Here is a 19,115-nt window from a genome sequence, read left to right on the forward strand (position 1 = left end):
AATCACTGCAATTATTGCTGTACCTCAGGTGGCCTTTGCTGGCAATAGATGCATCAGGCTTCCGCGTACCATTTCGAGCAGCTTCTTGCTGCTCAATAGCCTTTGACTCAAAGTACTCAAGCCAGGCAGCAGCATCCTGCGAAATCAAATGGCAACTCTGTGAGTCAAGAAACTAAATCGATGCAGAATTAAGAAAAAAAAAGTTTTATTGATGTCTCTCCATATAAAGATATGCATAAATCACCTGAGTACGCAAGTCATCTGGACCAAGCTTTGCTCTAAGTATTTGTAATGTTGTTTGCTCATGTTGAACACTCAAAGGATATGCTTCCATCAAGGATAGTGCAATAGCTATCGCATGGTAACTTGCTGCGGTCTAATGTAATGTAGAAAATTAGATACATATATTATATATATACCTAATACTCTTCATATAAAAATAAAATAAGGTCTACCATCCAATGCAAAAAAATAATAATGGAACTACTTACATCAGACATTGAAAGTTAAAAGACAGTTAGTGTGAGATCATTCAATGAAATTATAAATCTGGTTTATCACAGGCAAACCTGGAAAAGATATTATCATTATACTATAAAGTTGATAGGTTTTTTATCTGCCAAAAATTAACTTTCATGTTATCATAAGAGAGCCAATCAGAGGACTAATTTGAAAAGGCAAGTTAGTATCAGAAGCTCTTTTTCTGAAAAAGAGACTGTTTTGAGACAAAAAAACCACTTCATTCCACGTACACATGCAGCTAGTGTCCATTATTTTTGTGTTCCTATGTATGTCCATCTACATCATGTCTGTGTGTGTACCATCTCCATACAAGAACACAAGAAAACAGAGATGCAATTTTTTCCCTTACATAGTTGGAAACAATTGGTGTTGGTTTTGCAATGAAATGAAAATAACAAGACGAAGATATGGGAACAAGTAAAATTTTGAAAGAGTGAGACAGAGTGTATGTGGCAGCAAAATCATGTATACAATGAAATCTCATATTTTTGCTTTAAGAAAATATATAGTTCTGAATCAAAGATGGGAAGAAAAAAAGTGTTGACAAGCATCTTAGTGCAGTACATTGTAAAACACCTTTTAGAACAAAATCTTATATTGATATACTTGTAAGGAAAAGAGAATAATGTAAAAGGTAACAGTCAAAATCAAATCTATATTCCATAGACTATGCTTTGTGGATCCCCATCTACTTGAACTATTAAAGATGATAAAATAATGAGCTCTTCCCAATCGATAATAAAATATAAACTAGTGACTTACAAAGTGTTCGAGAAGTACCCTTGGACATATCTAGAAGATAGTCAGCTCTAATAAATATTGGAGGTGTATACAAAGTGGCAGCCTAACACTCTTAACACTTGCACATTAATTCAGTATCCGGGAGGGACAATGTACGCAGCCTTAACCCCCACAAGTAGAAAGGTATGGCTCGTACATTTCAGAGGTCACAAAGGAGCCAAACTAGATGTCCCACTAGAGTATGGATATGGAATGCATCTAGAGATATTGAACTTTTTATTTGTCAAGTAACCTGTGTTTCAAAATATAATAGAGTATCCAAAAGGGAATGCCCATTTTGAACTTGGAAATGATTGTTTTCTCATGTTGAGTAGAAAGAGGAGGTTAGAGAGAAAATAGAGTGAAGGAGTTCGCTTAGGTATTAAGCTGACTAGGTCATCCCAGATGACCTTGATATGAAAGCAATCCTTTTCTTATAGATCCCAAAACCTTTTGTACTCTACCACATGATAGATTTTAAGCTCATCTGATTTTGCTTGATGTACTTGTTCAAACCCAAACTAACAAATTAAAAAGGAATGAATTGCTGTCCCATTTTCTTATGTATAACAAATCTTGGTTGCATGACCGAGAATGGTATACTCTTGTTAGGGCAGAATAATAATGTGTGTGGCAAACTTTGGCTAATGGGTTCCAGAGATTGTCTAATGAAGCATATAACTGAACCCCTTGATAACAGGCCAATGATGCTCCTAATTTATATGGATTGCTGAAAGTCGAACCTGCTAACTTATACTGCTTTGGCAAAGCCCTCTCCCACACAGCAGAAGGTCAATAGATAAGGGGTTCTAGATCACCTAATTATCCAGGTCACTAGGTGAGCAGATTAGGGGTGAACTAGCTAGAAGTCACTCTGTAATACATGCCTTATCATCTCAAAGTAATTAATAATGTTTCTGTGGGACTTCATTAACCAATTATTGTAATAATTTATGATTTCTAACACCGAACTACAATAAGCATCAGCTGCTTATCTTAAAAGAATGCTATGACTACTTCAGAAATAAAAAGACACAAGAAGAAACAGAATTTGAGAACAAAAACAAACCTGAATGTGGTCAGGACCAAGCAACTTCTGATTGCATTTCAAAGCTTTATGAAGATATCTAAGTGCCACATGTATATTTCCCAGGCCTTCCTCCATCATAGCCACATTAATATATGTAGCAGCTGTGTTTGGATGAGATGGTCCACAAGTAAGATGCAAAAGATACAACGCACGTTTCACATACCTGATTAACAAGTAACAGGAGAAAAATTAAGGGTGATGGTAAATAACATATAATGGAAGCATGGTCCTGGCTTATTATTTCCAATACAAACACCAAAACATAACAATACTAACCTGGAAAGTAAGAAGCTTAATTTTTGTTAGTTTCTGTTCTTCAACTTTTTATGCACACATTAATTTTCAGGTACGAAGTAAATATTAAAGTTAAATCTAGAAAGCCATTGTTCTCAAATTAAGCTGCATTCTTTGTGGCAAAAAAACGAAGAAAATGCCATCTTTGCATATTTTAGCTAATATGCATAATAATAGAGTAGACATAACCAAAACCATAAGACAGATATGTGTCGTGGAAGCTTTAATATTAAGTTTTGCATTGGCCTGTAAAAAAAAAATTTCTCTGTTTAACCGGTCATTTCAACCAACCCTCATGATAACACATCAAGAATATAAACCTCAGTGCTTCAAAACACAAGCTAAAAATGAGCAATGACCAAACAGAGAAAACACTCAAGACATGTCACACATGAGACTAAAATAGAACAATGGCCTTTGTCAACGGCCATAAAAATTTATTCCCCGACTAGACTGAGAAAAATGGGAGAAACTTTATGAAATTTGTCTGGTCTCTTGACAAGCCTATGACAAGAACCTATTCAATCTCCTTCCACAAGACTAAGTGTTAAAATTTTTAAGTTTCCTCTTCACCATTTGGCTAATAAATCCATGTTATAACTAATCATGTGATATTAATGGAGCTATCTTCTTTCTCCAACCAAAATTCCGATGTGTTCTTTCTCTCTCATAAGATGGTCACAGTGGACCGGAGGAACCTGAATTTTTACAATGCTGATAAGTTTGATAAACCATTTGTCACTCTTTAAGCTTTTAAAGAATAACATAAGAAAAGATATAGATGCAATTTTTTCTAAATACTTTGTTGCCATGGTACTCCTACGACAAACTCTGTATGTTTAAAGCTCTATCCTTCACTAATTAATATCATAAAGCTTTCTTTGTCATAGTTAGAAGATTTACATTATTAAATAGCTTCTGACATGTAGACATTTTTTACATGTGCTGGGAAGCATGATATACAATGAACAAATTGTACAAATATCTCAATCATTGCATTCATGCTGAATAACTTACAAACTAAACTTCTTTTCAATGCTTATAGTAGAAGAAAGGCTTCTCCTTAACTTTACAAGTATTATGCTAAGAATGTTGTTTTAAGTGAAACCATCTTTTTAGTTTGGTAATCTAGAATTCAAGACTAAAATTTCTACTTTTATGTATTAATTCATCAAGATCATTTCATGCAAATAACCTAGTTAAAAATTTTTGACCGTTACCTGCCAGAAGTCTTCTTCTTTTTTTCTATCTAGAAGAGGCACTAATTCTAAGTTTATATCTCCTCGAATCCTAATATATTATACTGCAATAATATCTTATAAGACAGTACCGATGTTCAAGTCATTATAAAAACAAAAGATGGAATATCTAATAATTCAAGATATTAGAATTCCCAATCAAAAGAACACTATCTAAGATTTGATACTACAACAAATAAGAATTGAAGTTACTTTAGAGCCAATTCAGTATGTTGAAGCCTGTAGTAAAAAACAGCTAGGTCGCCGTAGCTCTTCATTGTATCTGGATGATCCAATCCAAGCTCCCTCTCATTTATGTCCAATGCCTTCTGCTGATAAGTTGTGGCCTAAAAGTTGCAATAATTTAGTATAATCCCAGCCAAAGACAGGAGCACAGGTTCAAAATTTATAACAGAAAGTTCCTAAAAGTCATCCCTAATAATTGAAGTGATATATAAAATTTTAAATAGTAAAAAACACCATATAGCATATTATAATATTCATCTTAGCGTAAGAAACCATAGTGGTAGAATACTGTTTCATGGTTTAACTCGATTCAGATCTTTGCAAAAGCCATTAAAAAACAGATAAATCCAATTAGAATTAGACATTGATCTACTAAAAGAGGACACAAGTCAGGAACACAAATGCTGTATTAAAATATTGAACTGTGGTTTATCGCTCTTTGATCTGTTTCAACCTCATGACCCACTAATGGTCCTGCATGCACTTATTCAAGGCATAAATTAGCTACCAACTAAATTTCCAACAGAATTACATGTCAATATTATGAAATATGAATTACAAAAAACGGTTTCAATCACTCGGAACATAATCACCCATGACACAAACTTTACATTACAATTCTCCAAATTTCAGATCGTTGGACTTGGCAAATTTAAATTGTCCATAATGGTGTATTTTTGACATTGGATTGGTAAAAACATAATTGATCTGCTCAATTTTACTCAAATAGACCATTTAACAAGGTTCCTTTTAAGATATCAGAAAAGAGAGAACCATGGCACATAACAGATCGTAAGATACTCCATAAGTCCATATCATAAGAACCATGGCCTTCAGTGACACAAATATCTGAAAGCTACCTAATTAAGGTCACCAGTATGGTAGAGAACAACAGCTAAAAGACTGTAGGCTCCAGCAGTCATCCGATTATAAGGACCACAGACTGCAATTAATTTTGCCAGAGCCTGCATCCAACTACACCTTCATACCAAAAGCAAATGAAAGAGAAAAAAGGTCTTTACAAAGAAGTTAACCTGTACAGTATCTTATGACGAATTACCTTTGTTCCATAGTTGACTGCGTCTTCAAGTTTACCCTTATCAAGTGCCATTTTCGAAGACTCTAGAAGTTGTCGTGCATCTGCAGATGAGCATGCAACTTGCTGCAAAAGATTCAAAGGCACTAAGAATGTAAGATACATTATGGTAGATACCATATTTCAAATAAGACCATCTTAGCAGCTTTACCTTGTGCACAGGTACAAGGCTGATGATATCTGATTTGTCAAAGGGGAAATTTGAATCCATATCAAAGTCTCTGGGTGCCAATTCAATTCCCACCTAAGAAAATTGAACATGTAAGATGAAAGGAAAATTAAATATCATTTACAGAAATGAAAAATGATCATTACCTTGTGACATAGCCCTCTTAAAATAGCATATTTTCTTATATCATTATAGTTTGAGATTGTAAGTTCCCAGTTATATCGCTTTCTTAGAAATACTTCAAGCCATCTCCAGACTAGAAAGTGCACACGTATAGCAGAATGTGAAACATCAGAATCAGGAAGCCCAAGGAGCATGTTAAGTGTTGCAGCCATCAATATAGATAAATCTCCAGTATCAGAAACAGAAGCAATCACAGCTCGTACAACATGCTTAAAAGCCCTTACTATCATCTCATGAATACAGAGTGACTGAACATGAGACAGCTTCTCTGAAAGCTTGACCTGACAGATATTGTACATAATATTGCATTTAATATAATTAGGAAAAATACTTTGTGAAAGTAAAGATATATTCAGCCTCTTCAAGCTAAAGGTGACTCACAACTTGCCCAAGAGAGCGTATTCTTAGACCTCTTGTATGCATGAAATCAGTTAGAGTACGACCATCAACAGGTGATAGCTCCAATGACCCAAAATCTGAGACCTGAATACATGCCAAGGTACAAATAATACTCATTAACCATCATTCCATACTAAAACAGAAAATAATGAATTAAATATGAAAAAATTGTACTCAGGCATACCAACTTTGGGAGAGCAACTTCATCATAATATCTCATTGCCATCTCAGTTAATTCCTGTGGAGACTGATCATGAGAATAGATCAGCTTCTCATCTTCAAATTAATTGTAATCTTAATATATGTTTCTATGTAAGTTAAGATGATACACACACAGACAATAAATTTACATGTTATTTAGTAGTAATTGTGATATAGACAGGAATTAACTAATGATACATAGCCCAGATAAGTGTACATATGTACAACAGAACTGAAACTTTAGAATAAACAAACAAAGTTACAAATTCTGTAATAGTAAGACATGAATTTGCAACTGACAATCAACACCTGAGATAGCAGTAGAAAAATCAGAACATACACCTGAAATAAGGCATAACCTGCATATATTCATGTGACTTGTGCATACCTTCAAATGAAGTCCAGTATTAGATTCTAGCAACCTTGTATATACAGGTTCAGTCAACAAATCTTTGAGCTTGCAAGAATTCTCAGTTTCTTTGCTTTCTACCTTAGGTTCCTTGATAGGCAACTTTGTATTCTGTTTTTCATGCATCTCATCAGATGATTTCCTGTCAATGGTTAAAGTCTTTTCTTCATCAGAATCTGGTTTCTTTTTTGGGTTTTTAAGAATTTTAAGAGGCTTCCCAAGGCCTTCAACTCTTATCTCACTTTTTGTCTTCGTCGTGATTTGTTTTTTGTCATTTTCACCAACCTGTTTCTTGTCTTTGTCACCATTATTCTGATCCTGCAAATGTTGTATCCAACAAGCTCCCAATTCCCATCTTACTGAAACATTGCATTCAGCTTCCTCCTCCTCAAGCTTCACTAGGCTATCTTTCAACAATTTCTCCACAATTTTTTTTGCTGCAGAGAGTTCCTCATGCCTTGAACTCTGTAGATGATTATATAATCTTTTCTCTCTTGGTGTATGGCTTTTGTGAAGTAGCATTCTCAGACTGGAATAACAAATAATATCTTCAACGAAATGAAGTATGCAAAAACTATTTTATATGAATGAAATCAGAGTATGTAATTGTGGCTATTTACCTGCTAACGTTCAAAGCATTTGCACCACCTTCAGGATGATCCTTAATTTCAACACCTTGCAAAGGTAAATCCAGTTCGCTTTTCTCATGATGCTTGACTTTCACAACAGCGATATAACCACAGTATCGCACATTAAGAACCCCCAACATGGCGATATCCTGCGGTTGAAAGCCACAAATTTGTTCACTAACAATAAAAATATAAAAAACAGAAACTAATGTCAAGCCACAAATTTGTCAACTGACGTTAAACATATAAAACAAGACATAACAACAAAGACAAGACACTTTTGTGGTAGGGTTTCTTTAAAAGATCAAAATTCCATACATGAGCTGCTGTATTTTCATCTGATGTGATTCCTTTTAGCAAGTTCCTCTCAGCGAGATGTTTGGCATCAATACCAGTTGTTTTACTTCCATCAATCTTTGTATCCACCTTACAGCTTGCATCTGAAGCATCTTTAGTGACAGTGATGCTAAAATCCCCCACTGTCTCAAACTGCAAGATTTCATCTACCCCGACTGTAGCTGCATTTTTTCTTTCATCCATAACTTGCTTTACAGCTGCAACAGCTCTTAGTATTGCAACATCTACAAATAGGATATGAAGCAGGAAAGCTCTTCTGTCCCCGATTTGTCTCTCTTCTGCTGTCTTACATGGCATGGACTTAAGAAAAAGGAACTCATTTGCCCAAGGCATCATATCACTTCTACTGTCCTGAAACCATCCACCTCCATTGCCTCCCCAAGTTTCATCCTCAGCAGGAAGGGAAGGAAATGTGGCTGGTGACTGAGCAGCAACTGGAGGCACAAGCCATGTGTTTGCACGAAATCCATAAGGCAGGTTTCCAAACTGCAAATAATAGGGCACTCTTAGTCAACCGAATGCATTCAACAACCAACTAGCTAGACTGTACCACAACAAAGATATGCACAAGCCCAAGATTTAGATGTGGAAATGAATAAAATGACACATTCTAAGCAAATTAAACTAATATACCTACAAGATTGAACCAAGGAGCTCATGACTACAATACAGAATCAAGAAACACAACACCAAAGATTGTTTGCAACTTTCTTTTTAAGTAAGCAAACACATATCGGCCCTAGCTTTCTTCTTTTTTAAGCAACTGAAAAGGTTTCCAACTAAGACATGCTACTTTGGCCTAAGAAAGGAAACACTAAATTAATCAGAACTTGATCTAAAAAATCCTGTGATATTATAAGTTGGACATTCTGTAAGATTCACTTGATTTGTCAAGATGCACATGATCAAATATTTCAGATTAAGCATGAAGAGAATGCAGAAGTTATAGAGTAGCCAAAGATGATCCATATTAATCACAGAAGCAAGTTGTCATTATAAAAAAACTAGTTCATTTTCAACACTAAGTGTCAACAAGGAACACCAATAAGCTCATAGTTTCAGCCAAAGAAGGAAATAAGGAATAACTAAGCAAACATCAGTAAGAATCAACCACATGGAAACATATTAGAAGCTCCTGAATCCACCACACTAAACAAGAACAAACCAACCTTGTTCCGTTCCATGAAGGCTTTCATGAGATCTTCATAAGCCTGTAAACCACACAGCACAGAGTTGAGCACTTGCTAGAACTTAGCAACAATGCATAATGCCACAAAAAAAAAATTTAATGCTGAAAAATATCGAAATCAAAATGTTGTAGGTTTGTTACTTCTAACAATTTCTGAAATAGCAAAAGATTTAATGTAAGAAACGAAACATAGCAAGAATTGGAGGCCGACATTATTAAATGCTCTACTGAGATGTCCCAGGAGATCGACAAGATTGTGGCAAAGCAAGCATTGCTTCCCAAGACTGTAAAATCCCCTGGAGCATGCCTCGACGATCACAAGCTTCCCATTGCATAGCTTCACCTTCAATTTCAGATCCAGTATCAACCAAAAGAAACAATTAGCGATAAGATTCACGGATAAAACGTTAAAAAGAATATAGTAAGACCTACTTCGAGGAAGAAGAGATGATCGTCGGATGGACGCTCATCTTGCCTAAGATTCGTTGTTCGTCTCATAACTGCAGCAGACGAATCGATAAAGAAAACAGGGTAAGATTCAGGATCCAATCGAAATTCTCGACCAAGATTCAGGAGAAACATGATCGAAAAGAGAGGGAAGGGTAAGATTGGACTCACACTGGATGGGAGGGGTGAGATTGGCGAGGGAGAAGAACTCATAGAAGGCCCCGAGCCGAGGGCACGCCCCGCTCATCTCCGCCTCTAGGTCTGCCGTCGAATCCTTAGCCGCCGCCGCCAGCGACTGTGACGGCGACTTCGGCTGGGACTGGCCCTGGTCATCCGGCGGGCTCTTCCGGTTCCCGCCGGCTCCGGCACCGCCGCTTTTCTTGCGGACCTTCGAGGCCGCAGCGGAGGCTGACTCAGACGGGGCATCTTTGGGCGACGTTGGCTGCGGAGTCGGAGGCGGCGGAGGACCGAAGCAGGTGGTGGAGGAGAGGAGGTCGAGGAGGCGCCGCACGTGCGCCACCGCACGCTCTTCGTCGTAGTCCTCTTCTCCCGCAAGAAAATTTCAACAAAACACTTGTATTTAGTAAAATAACATATATATCCCTGTAAAATTAGCATTTGCATACTTCACCAAATTTGTGCGTGTGTGTATATATATATATATATATACCATTTTTCATTATTTTAAATTTATAAGTACAAATACCCTATTAATGAATATAGAAAAACATATGCACAAGAGACTCATCAATACAAAATTTGAGAGAATAAAAAAATAATATTTTTGATTGATAATATAATTTTTTTCCTATCAATACTTATTTCATGTTTACCTTCAACCAGAGTGAGAGTGCATGGTTTCAGCACCGTGACATCGACGAAGTCTTTCAATCTCGAACCTCTTACCTGAAATAAAAGGCCAAAAATGTTTATAAATTATTATTGTTTTGTAGAGCAGAAGTTTATTTGTATATCATCTAATTATTTCAACAAAGATACATATAATAATATAAAAGGTTTTAACTGATGTTTCCCTGAAAACCAAAGACAAAGGAGTTGGAAGGTGGAGATGGGTGTGTTTCTCGATGAACGTCAACATCGGAGAACGAAGTGTTTCTCTTCTCCACCCAAACCTCAGCTAAATGCGACTAAACCTCACCGTCCTACCGACGAAGGCTCGTCGGTACACCCAGTTTTTCCAAGTGCGACATCGCCACAACTTGCGAGCCACAGGTCAATCCTTCTTGGCTAAATTGATCATGTCACCCTCATTCCAAGAACTCATCAACCATTCGATTTCTGAAGTCCCTGTCCTTGTTCAGAGTGGACAATCTAATTCCAACCTTTCCTTTTCTCTTAATTCTCCATTGCTTAAACTTAGTCAAGAAGAGAAAGTACCACAACTCCAGAAGCAAAGGGGTTAGGGAGGTCATGTGTACCTCATGGGAGAGGGAGTAATTGGTGATATGGCACGCAAGGGTGTTGACGCAGAGCAGCCGCCGCACATCGATGATCTTGTCGGTCGATATCCCCTGCAAATTTCCACTGACGAGTTATAGCAGAAACAAAGGAACCAGCACAAGAAAAGCTTGTAGATTGCTTTTCATGGTGAAGACCATCATCACTGTCATGGTTTTGCCAGATTAGGATGAGGAATGAGGAGATATACACTCTGAACCTAAAATGGGAAAGAGAAGCTTCAATCATTGAACAGAATCCAAAAGAATGGACATCCCCCTTCATGAGTCATCCCTTGTGATGCAACAAGCAGTTCTGCGCCAGTTCTCATTAAATGCTGGGAACTTGCATTCATGGAACTGCAGGAGGTTGATTTTGTTCCCCACCAAACTAATGTATTCATGAGGGACCATAGTAATCATGTCAGCAGAGGTAGAGAGCAAGTACTGCTATTACTCCCAGGGGAATCAAAAGCCATGGACACCCGAGGAAAACATTGCCTCCCATGGCTCCTTCCTGGATGCAACCTTTCTTAAATTTTACTCACAGAACAGTAAATTCTATTCCCGTTGTGTCTCACATGCATGCCAGTTTCTTCATTTCTTTTCCTTTTCACAAAGATTTCATGTAACGTTGTCTGTCTGTTCCTCTGAGTCTTTATCTTAGGCAACAGGGAGAAAGATATAGATGAGAAGAACATGCACAGACCTTGAGGATGACATGAGACTCATCCGGGAGCATTACTGTGATGTCCACAGCCAGAGGCAGAACTAGCAGAGCAGCAACGACAACAATAACAACGAGTTAGTCGTCAGACAAGAATGAAAACTAATGACAACAAAAATAGCAGCTCAAAATAGATTTTCTCTCGGCAACCACAATCCAAACCTTTCTCATCTTTCTTCTTCTTGTCGCCCTTGCCCTTTCCTCGACCGCCCTTGGGTGCCATGCGGCCGCCCCGCTCCACTCGCTTCCTCTTATCTCTGCATCGTCAATTTATTAGTATTCCTCGACCACTAATGTACTAATGCTTGTACAATTCTTGTTACCTTTTCTTCTGCTTGTTGAATTCTTTTTTCATTTTTTCTCTCAATTTAATGAACATAAGAATGCTAACCTTTTTATTTTTGAATTTAAAGTTTCTCAAAAAATTTTAATTGGAAGAGCTTCACTTGGTTTTCCTTTTATCGCAAAAACCAAGCAATCATTTTTGTACTGATTCAGGTGAAAGTGCAGTCATCTCAAAACTTGAATGTGGCAGATTCTTTGTCCAAGGATTCAGTAGCTACTATTTCAGATGAAGTGAAACAAGTGACTGATGGTAGTGATACCCAAGATGATGAGAACATGAGTAGTCCAGGTGTTGAGTCAAAACATGAAGATGCTGTTGCCAAAAAGCAGTTATTTGTTTCTCAACAATCTAAAGGAACAGCAGAGCAAAAGGTTGCTTCTTTTAGTGAAGATGTAAGAGAGATAAATACAGAAGCAGAAGATGGTTGGCAACCTGTTCAAAGACCAAGGTCCATCGGAGGTTCAAGCCAGCAAATCAAGCATCAACGTACAAGCACCTGGAAAACCTACAACTATCAGATGAATGATGTTCCTAGTGAAACTGTTCAATCCAAGCCACAGTTTTCTTATTTAAATAATGGGTATTATTTGCTTAAGAAAAAGATAGTTATTCCTGGAAGCTTTAATGACAATCTTAACATGCAAGTTCAGTCACCAGACACCAGATCTGGTCAGAAGGCGTATAAGGCTGTAACTTATCGGGTGAAGTCAGTGCCTTCATCCACCAATCCTGAGATCAGTCATAACTCTTGGAGTGCTGTCGAAAGAACGACTTCCCCATTAGATGCTCATGCACCCTATTATCGCCATGATAGCCAGGTATTAGAGAATCAGAAGAACCTAATAGGTGGTGTCTCTGAGCCTCGCAACAATTTGGTTCATAGTTTTAGTAATTCTCCATCATATAAAGATGTAGCACTGGCACCTCCAGGAACAATTGCCAAGATACATAGCCGAAAGTTTCAGGAGAATATGCCATTGGAACAAGAGTTGTCTATTGGTGGCAATGCATCTGAAATAAAGGAATCATTTTTGGCCGAGGAACATACAGAAAATGCTGCAGAGCTATCTGAGATATCTAACATAACCCAAGATAAGGACACTGTCCAGGATGCGTTTTTAGACTCAGATAAAAAAGTTGAAGTTGATCATGAAGAAGAAAGAAAGGAAGATTGTGAAACAGAACAATTACTAGAACCATCATCTTCTGATTTGGAAGTGGCATCTTGTAGTAGCATGCTCACCAAGAATATCATTGACAATTGTGTATCTAGCAATGAGGTTCAAGGAGTTGAGCAAAATGAGAATCATGATCAGAATTTGTCAACAAATACATCTGATAGGAAAAAATCTGAGTGTCCCATCACTGCAGAAAGCAAAGAAGATAATCATGACGAAGCCTCATGTACCAATGTTGGTATCAGTTCTTACTCTAGTCTCCATCAATTCAATTTCAAGAAGGTTCTCATCCCTGAGAAAACAGGTGGTGATTATCCCACGATGGAACTACCACCTTCTAATTATGATGGGAGAGAGAGGTATCTAGCAAGAAGCTGTCTGCATCTGCTGCACCGTTTAGCCCTTTCCCTGCTACAGTACTTGGTCCTGTTCCTGTAACTGTTGGTCTTCCTCCTAATGGTACAATTTCTGCAGTTACACCATGGCCATTGAGTGCCCGTCTGCATGCTTCACCCACGGCTGTAATGCCAATGGTGCCTCCTATTTGTACCTCACCGCATCATCCTTATCCTTCTTCACCTAGGCCTTCGCACATTCTACGTCCCTTGCCATTTATATATCCACCATATACCCAACCTCAAGTCATTCCAAATACCACTTTTGCTATGAACGGTAACATATTTCATGGAAACCATTATCCATGGCAGTGCAACATTGGTGCAAACGTTCCTGACTTTGCGCCAGGATCAGTATGGTCTGGTTCTCATCCTGTGGACTTCTCATCTTTGCCACCCATCATTAGTCCAACTTCTGAATCCGTGTTGGAACCAATTATAACATCTCATTTAAGAACTGATGTGAGTCTAGACCTTCCATCGGATAACAATACTGAAGAAGGGACCAAAACAGAAGAGAATAATGAGATATCCCAGATTATAGACATTTGTAAACCGCTGGATGGTAACTGGTTAGAGAAACGGGAATCTGAAGAATCTCACAGAAATAATACAAAAATTACCGACTTGGAATCTGAGACGGTTTTCAGACAAGATGCACAGCATAGTGGTGGAAGGCATGTCTTCAGGAGTAGCAAAAAGTATGAGGGTGAGGGAAGCTTTAGCATATACATCAAGGGTAGAAATCGCCGTAAACAGACACTAAAGCTGCCTATAAGTTTGCTCAATAGGCCATATGGATCACAGTCATTTAAAGTTATATATAGCAGAGTAGTAAGAGGAAGTGATGTTATAAGTGCAACAGATATATCTTCCAGTGAAAATGTTACTTCCGACTAGTCACAAGCAAAGAACACTACAAACTTCAAAATGGGCAGGAAAGAATTTTTTTTATTGTTCAAGCCACATCCAGGAGGACGTGACTGAAAAATTAGCAATGTTGATAATTTAGTTATTGCTATTTTTCAGGCAACTGATATTTTTTATTAAGAAGCCAAGATTGAACGTTCAGGAAGGTAAGCGACAAATCTCCTCATGGTCCAAGCCAGGTATTTCTTTGTTAATTAGCTTGACAATGTTACATAACTTGCAGATTTATTGCTCATCAATGCACCTCCATATACTTTATTGTCAATAACATCTCTTTTGCTTTAATTTTGTGTTGGTTTCTCAAGCATACAATTAATTTATCCTGTTTAACATAAGTTATTAGGAAGAAACTTTGTTTGTGAACTGATCATGATTCACCTTTGAAATCCCCAAATTTTTTAATCTCGAGTATCTTCAGTATTGATATCTCACACCATCAAAAAGCTCATAGTATACCATCATGCATGTAATTTATAAGCCTGACTCGATATTTTAGTTCCGGTCTAGCCATTCCAATTTCCAAGCAACCGGTCAAGAGAGACAGACTGAGCGGATATTTTCAGGCTTCCGAAGATGTTTTGATATGCATGAAACTAGTATCAACATCTTTTTGAGGCGCAGATTTTTGCTTCTATTGTAGCTTTCTCTAATTTGCAATCTTGATAATCAGATTGCTGGAGTTAAGTTGTTTTTTCTAATTACCTCTCATCTGTTGCAAATTCCAGGGTATGGCTTACCATCAAATCCAACCTAATTCCTTTTAGTTAAGTCTTCCACTTGCTATGTTTACTGCTGTTGATCTAATCATCTATCACACGTCTTGAGTCTCTGGGCTCATTGGATTTCCAGTCTACCAGGGATTATCAGTTCATTTGTTGAAGCAGTACAACATTTAATAATGATGTTAAATCCGATTAGAAAGCTGGGTTGTGCATCCTACCTCTTATGATTTTGTTTTTATGACATTATCTACAACCATTTTCTTGCATTCTCAAATTAGAGCAGATTTATCCGAAAATTAGACTTGTAATATAGCTGCCACACTACCTTTTTGGCATTCCAGTACAGACTAGGTAGATTGCTTGAATTGTAATGTATGCCTCTGTTATTCAGGAGTGATGCTCAAGCAAGATTTATGTGTGGTCGAGTTTTCAACTTGCACAACATATATAATTTTTTTTTGTATGTTGTTTGTCATAGCTTTCTAGATGTATGTATATCATTTGCCATCTTTTCAACTCAACATTAAATGCTTTCTGAGTAGAGTGTGGGGTTAATTTGTGGTGTTTGAATGAAATTGGGTGATTGATCATTCACAAAAATATTTTTGCATGATCATTCCTAGTATTTTCATTTCTTCTTCCGTACAGGCTGATGAAGACCATTTCGTCTGCAGGTTCACAACATAGATTGTTGAGAAGGCTATGAAGTTCCAAGTCTAGAGAGGATGGAAATAGCGTAGAACTTTTGACCAAATCATTAGAATTAGGTTGAAACTATTAACCATTTTTTCTTCTCCATTGAAGAGACATGTATGAGCATTTTTCTCCTCTCTTTTTTCCCCTTTTCCTTTTGAGGATTCTGAAATTTATAGCCGACAACATTGTAAGTCATGGGATTTTGTGAACCTCGACTTTCCTACCCATCAAAATAACTTTTGCAATTTCTGCTAATATATTCTTTTCGGGTATGCGTTTCATGCTTGCAAAATTAACGTCATTCGGTCGTTGATAGGGTTGGGAAAATTCTCTTGTTTTTTTATCTGATGTGATGGTCAAAGTGAAAATTTTAAGCTTAATTAGCTGCTTCTAAAACCTGATATTCCTGATCATGGACTTGATTATGAGTTGGAAACGTTGAACATCGGAGATCAGTATATTCTAATTTGTTTAAATCAATGCATTTAGGATGCTGTTATTCTTTTCTTTAATAATCCCTCGATTGAATCTGAAATGATCAAAGAGGTAAATCAATGATTCCATCTCTAAAAGCATTTGTCATGGGCAAACCGATGTATTAATTTCGTTTGACTCAAATTATTGATCAAAATACGCAGATATTTTTATTTTTCATTGCTACTGTCATTTTTGTTCTCATTAGGTTTCTAATTCTTCTTAAGCTTTGTACGGACAAGATTTTATCTATAAAGATTAAGATAACTAATTGGAAAAAATAATAATAATAATAACAACAACAAATAATCAACATGGTAACAATGAATCTGGAAGTTTGACATGTCTTCAAGTTAGTACGTGGGAAGATACAAATGGTTTCAGCACCTCTTCAGTTCTTGTAGAATTCTATCAGCAAAGAGAGATCGCCATCAGCGGACGACACAGTCGACGCGAAATTTATAATGTTCATCTCTCGTGGTTCAGAATTCTATCCACTCTTTGTATGATCACAACCCATAGCATAAGAAACCCTCGAGGATCAGATCCAACATGAGGTGATACGATGAACGAGAACTGTTGATATGATGAGATTTCCATGAAGTAAGTGGTGCAGCATTAGGCATACGAGATATCTATCAACCAGTAGTAGTACTTGATGGCTCATCACCGTCATCATCTTCTTCTCGGCCGCATCACCCACTTCTGCCGCCACCCGATACGCGTACAGGTTCGAGGGAAATGGGTAACCTAAAGAAGTGCTCCTCTCCCCTCTCATCGATCTTCCTCACCCATCTGCTTTTGCTGCGCGGCCTCCTCCGCCCTGATCCCTTCGCGCTCTTCCGCCGTTCCACGCCGCCTGCCGTCGTCCCCGTCCTTCCCACCTCCTCAATCTTCCCTATCATCGTCACCTCCATCCCATCTTCGCCTATCGGCCCCTCCTCCCTCCCCGCAGACAGTTAGCGATCGCCACCGAACTCCTCGGATTGAAGCGGAGCAGCTCGAGCAGGCCTGCGTACGGGTCGGACTTGCAGCCCACCAGAGAGCAGCCGATGTGCTCGTGATACGGGTCGCCCACCTTGAACTCCACCGCGTCGTCCACGCCGGACTCCTCGACGACATCCTTCGTGGGAGCGAGCGACACCTCCTCCGGGATGATGCAGACGAGTCTGCCTCCGGTTTGTCGAGCTGCAGCGGCGAGGGCTCCCGTGGATTGGGACGCCTCCGGTGAGCTTTGTATGGTTGGTCACGGGATCTTCTACAAGCCCTTAGGTGATCGACTTCATCTTTCTGCTGTTTTGAAGCTCAACTACCCCAAGACTTCCAACATCTCTACCAGTCTGGTGAGCGGGACTGTCGAGAGCTTGGGGCCCCACCACATCGATCCCATCTCGCTTGTAGCCTATGCTCAAAAGGAGTATGTTTTCACGATGATCCCCCAAGCCAACCACTCATGCTCCTCTCTTCCATTCCAGGAGGAATCACTAAGTTTCGGGCCTACTTCTGTTTGTAGTCATCTCCTCCGGTATATGACTGGTAGAACATTTCAGCTAGACTACGGCAGTGGCTGCACCGGTAGCAACTGTGGAACTCTAAGTAGTAGCTTTGGGTTCTCCGCTAGATTCTTGTCCTTCGATATGATACAGTGCTCGGAGAACGGCCGGTTGCATCTCTACATCGAATTCTCCAATTCCAGTTATCTTTCATATGATGTCCCGATGGTGCCTAAGAAGTCCATGATGGGTGAAGGCTATTGGGACCATGTTAAGAATCGTCTCTGTCTCATAGCCTGTCACATTCTTGAAGGGAGTTCACAGGCGAGTCCCTCTGTTGGTGATTGCTCGATCGGACTGAGCTTATGGTTCCCAACTGTCCTGACGCTGAGAAGAAAGGACGTGGTCGGTCATATGTGGAGTAACAAGAAGAAGAGAGACCCTGGCTACTTCAGCATGGTCTCGTTCCACCGGTCGGGTGGGCGAATGGTCACGATTCCTGGGCTGAGATATAACTACACCCTAATAGATTCTGTCAGCGGGCCTTGCAAGGTGAGAAGTGGCAGCACACAGTCGAGCGAGGAAAGGTATCCAGATGGAAGATGTTCCCGCGACATGCGGTTCAGTATCGCGGTGGAGGATGCCGGCGGCCGAAGTGGATGGGGGGAAGCTAATGTCTTTTCTATGGGCGACGAGTTTTGTGATGATTATGACTTCGTTACGACGTCGGAGACGGCAAGCTTCGTGCCTGCAGCTGACTGGGTCGCGAAGAATCAAAGTGTTTGGAACGTAAGCTATGCCATAAGCTATTATATGTACTCTGCTTCCGCTGAGGGGGGCGAACAGTTTGGCATCGCTGCTGAGGGGATATACGATGCTGGAAGTGGAACACTCTGCATGAAGGGATGTGGATCTCCGAGTTTGCCCACCAAAAACCAAACAGCAATTGACTGTGAGATCTTAATCAATATCCAGTTTCCCCCTCTCCACTCGAAGATGGGAGATCGTATCAGTGGCACCATCAACACCACAAGGAGTAAGCAGGACCCTCTGCACTTTGACCCTATAAAGTTGTATTCTCAGCAAATTTACGCAGCAGAAGTAACTGAAGCGATTTGGAGGATGGATGTCGAAATCGTCATGGTCATGATCTCTCTCACGTTGTCGTGCATTTGCATTGGGTTGCAGACCTTCCACGCCAAGAAGCACCGTGACGCCCTGCCTTCCATGTCGATCACCATGCTCGGTGTTCTTATCCTTGGCTACGTGATTCCTCTGGTGCTGAACTTTGAAGCCTTGTTCGCGAACCGCAGTCGGTCTGGCTTTCTAAGTCTGCGGAGCGGTGGGTGGCTCGACGTTCATGAGGTCATCGTGAGGATCTTATCCGGCTTAGCACTGTTCCTCTCCTTCCACCTGCTTCAAATGGCGTGGTCCGCGAGGTCATCGGA

The 19,115-nt window shown here is 39.1% G+C and overlaps 3 protein-coding genes and 1 pseudogene across 3 annotated transcripts in view; 3 read left to right on the plus strand and 1 right to left on the minus strand.

Moving 5' to 3' along the window:
• The window catches only part of LOC135624876 (protein REDUCED CHLOROPLAST COVERAGE 1-like), a 97,494-nt gene that overhangs the window by 4,206 nt on the left and 74,173 nt on the right, over positions 1 to 19,115 (minus strand). Inside the window, exons 2-21 of the mRNA XM_065128920.1 lie at positions 11,596 to 11,690; positions 11,416 to 11,477; positions 10,689 to 10,781; positions 10,083 to 10,155; positions 9,421 to 9,792; positions 9,235 to 9,302; positions 9,014 to 9,145; positions 8,783 to 8,824; positions 7,575 to 8,099; positions 7,248 to 7,405; positions 6,607 to 7,156; positions 6,202 to 6,264; positions 6,000 to 6,101; positions 5,582 to 5,899; positions 5,418 to 5,510; positions 5,231 to 5,332; positions 4,138 to 4,271; positions 2,372 to 2,555; positions 245 to 376; positions 24 to 136 (exon numbers count right to left, since the gene is read on the minus strand). Coding sequence (XP_064984992.1) covers positions 24 to 136; positions 245 to 376; positions 2,372 to 2,555; positions 4,138 to 4,271; positions 5,231 to 5,332; positions 5,418 to 5,510; positions 5,582 to 5,899; positions 6,000 to 6,101; positions 6,202 to 6,264; positions 6,607 to 7,156; positions 7,248 to 7,405; positions 7,575 to 8,099; positions 8,783 to 8,824; positions 9,014 to 9,145; positions 9,235 to 9,302; positions 9,421 to 9,792; positions 10,083 to 10,155; positions 10,689 to 10,781; positions 11,416 to 11,477; positions 11,596 to 11,656 — 3,377 coding nt within the window. The 5' untranslated portion in view covers positions 11,657 to 11,690. The remainder of the gene's footprint in view (positions 1 to 23; positions 137 to 244; positions 377 to 2,371; positions 2,556 to 4,137; positions 4,272 to 5,230; positions 5,333 to 5,417; positions 5,511 to 5,581; positions 5,900 to 5,999; positions 6,102 to 6,201; positions 6,265 to 6,606; positions 7,157 to 7,247; positions 7,406 to 7,574; positions 8,100 to 8,782; positions 8,825 to 9,013; positions 9,146 to 9,234; positions 9,303 to 9,420; positions 9,793 to 10,082; positions 10,156 to 10,688; positions 10,782 to 11,415; positions 11,478 to 11,595; positions 11,691 to 19,115) is intronic.
• Positions 1 to 19,115, plus strand: part of LOC135624882 (protein REDUCED CHLOROPLAST COVERAGE 1-like) — an 81,724-nt pseudogene that overhangs the window by 1,594 nt on the left and 61,015 nt on the right.
• LOC135624878 (protein REDUCED CHLOROPLAST COVERAGE 1-like) lies at positions 11,914 to 15,959 on the plus strand. The gene is made up of 2 exons (XM_065128922.1): positions 11,914 to 14,461; positions 15,653 to 15,959. Exon 1 carries the CDS (start codon positions 12,055 to 12,057, stop codon positions 13,393 to 13,395), a length of 1,341 nt encoding a protein of 446 aa, XP_064984994.1. The 5' UTR covers positions 11,914 to 12,054; the 3' UTR covers positions 13,396 to 14,461; positions 15,653 to 15,959.
• LOC135625734 (uncharacterized) overlaps positions 17,332 to 19,115 on the plus strand; it is a 2,313-nt gene continuing 529 nt past the window's right edge. The window contains exon 1 of the mRNA XM_065130823.1: positions 17,332 to 19,115. This exon is cut by the window's right edge and continues 529 nt beyond it. Within this exon, the coding sequence (XP_064986895.1) occupies positions 17,332 to 19,115 (1,784 nt within the window).

This window comes from Musa acuminata, chromosome BXJ2-10 (genome assembly GCF_036884655.1).
Source record: "Musa acuminata AAA Group cultivar baxijiao chromosome BXJ2-10, Cavendish_Baxijiao_AAA, whole genome shotgun sequence".
Lineage (NCBI taxonomy): Eukaryota > Viridiplantae > Streptophyta > Magnoliopsida > Zingiberales > Musaceae > Musa > Musa acuminata.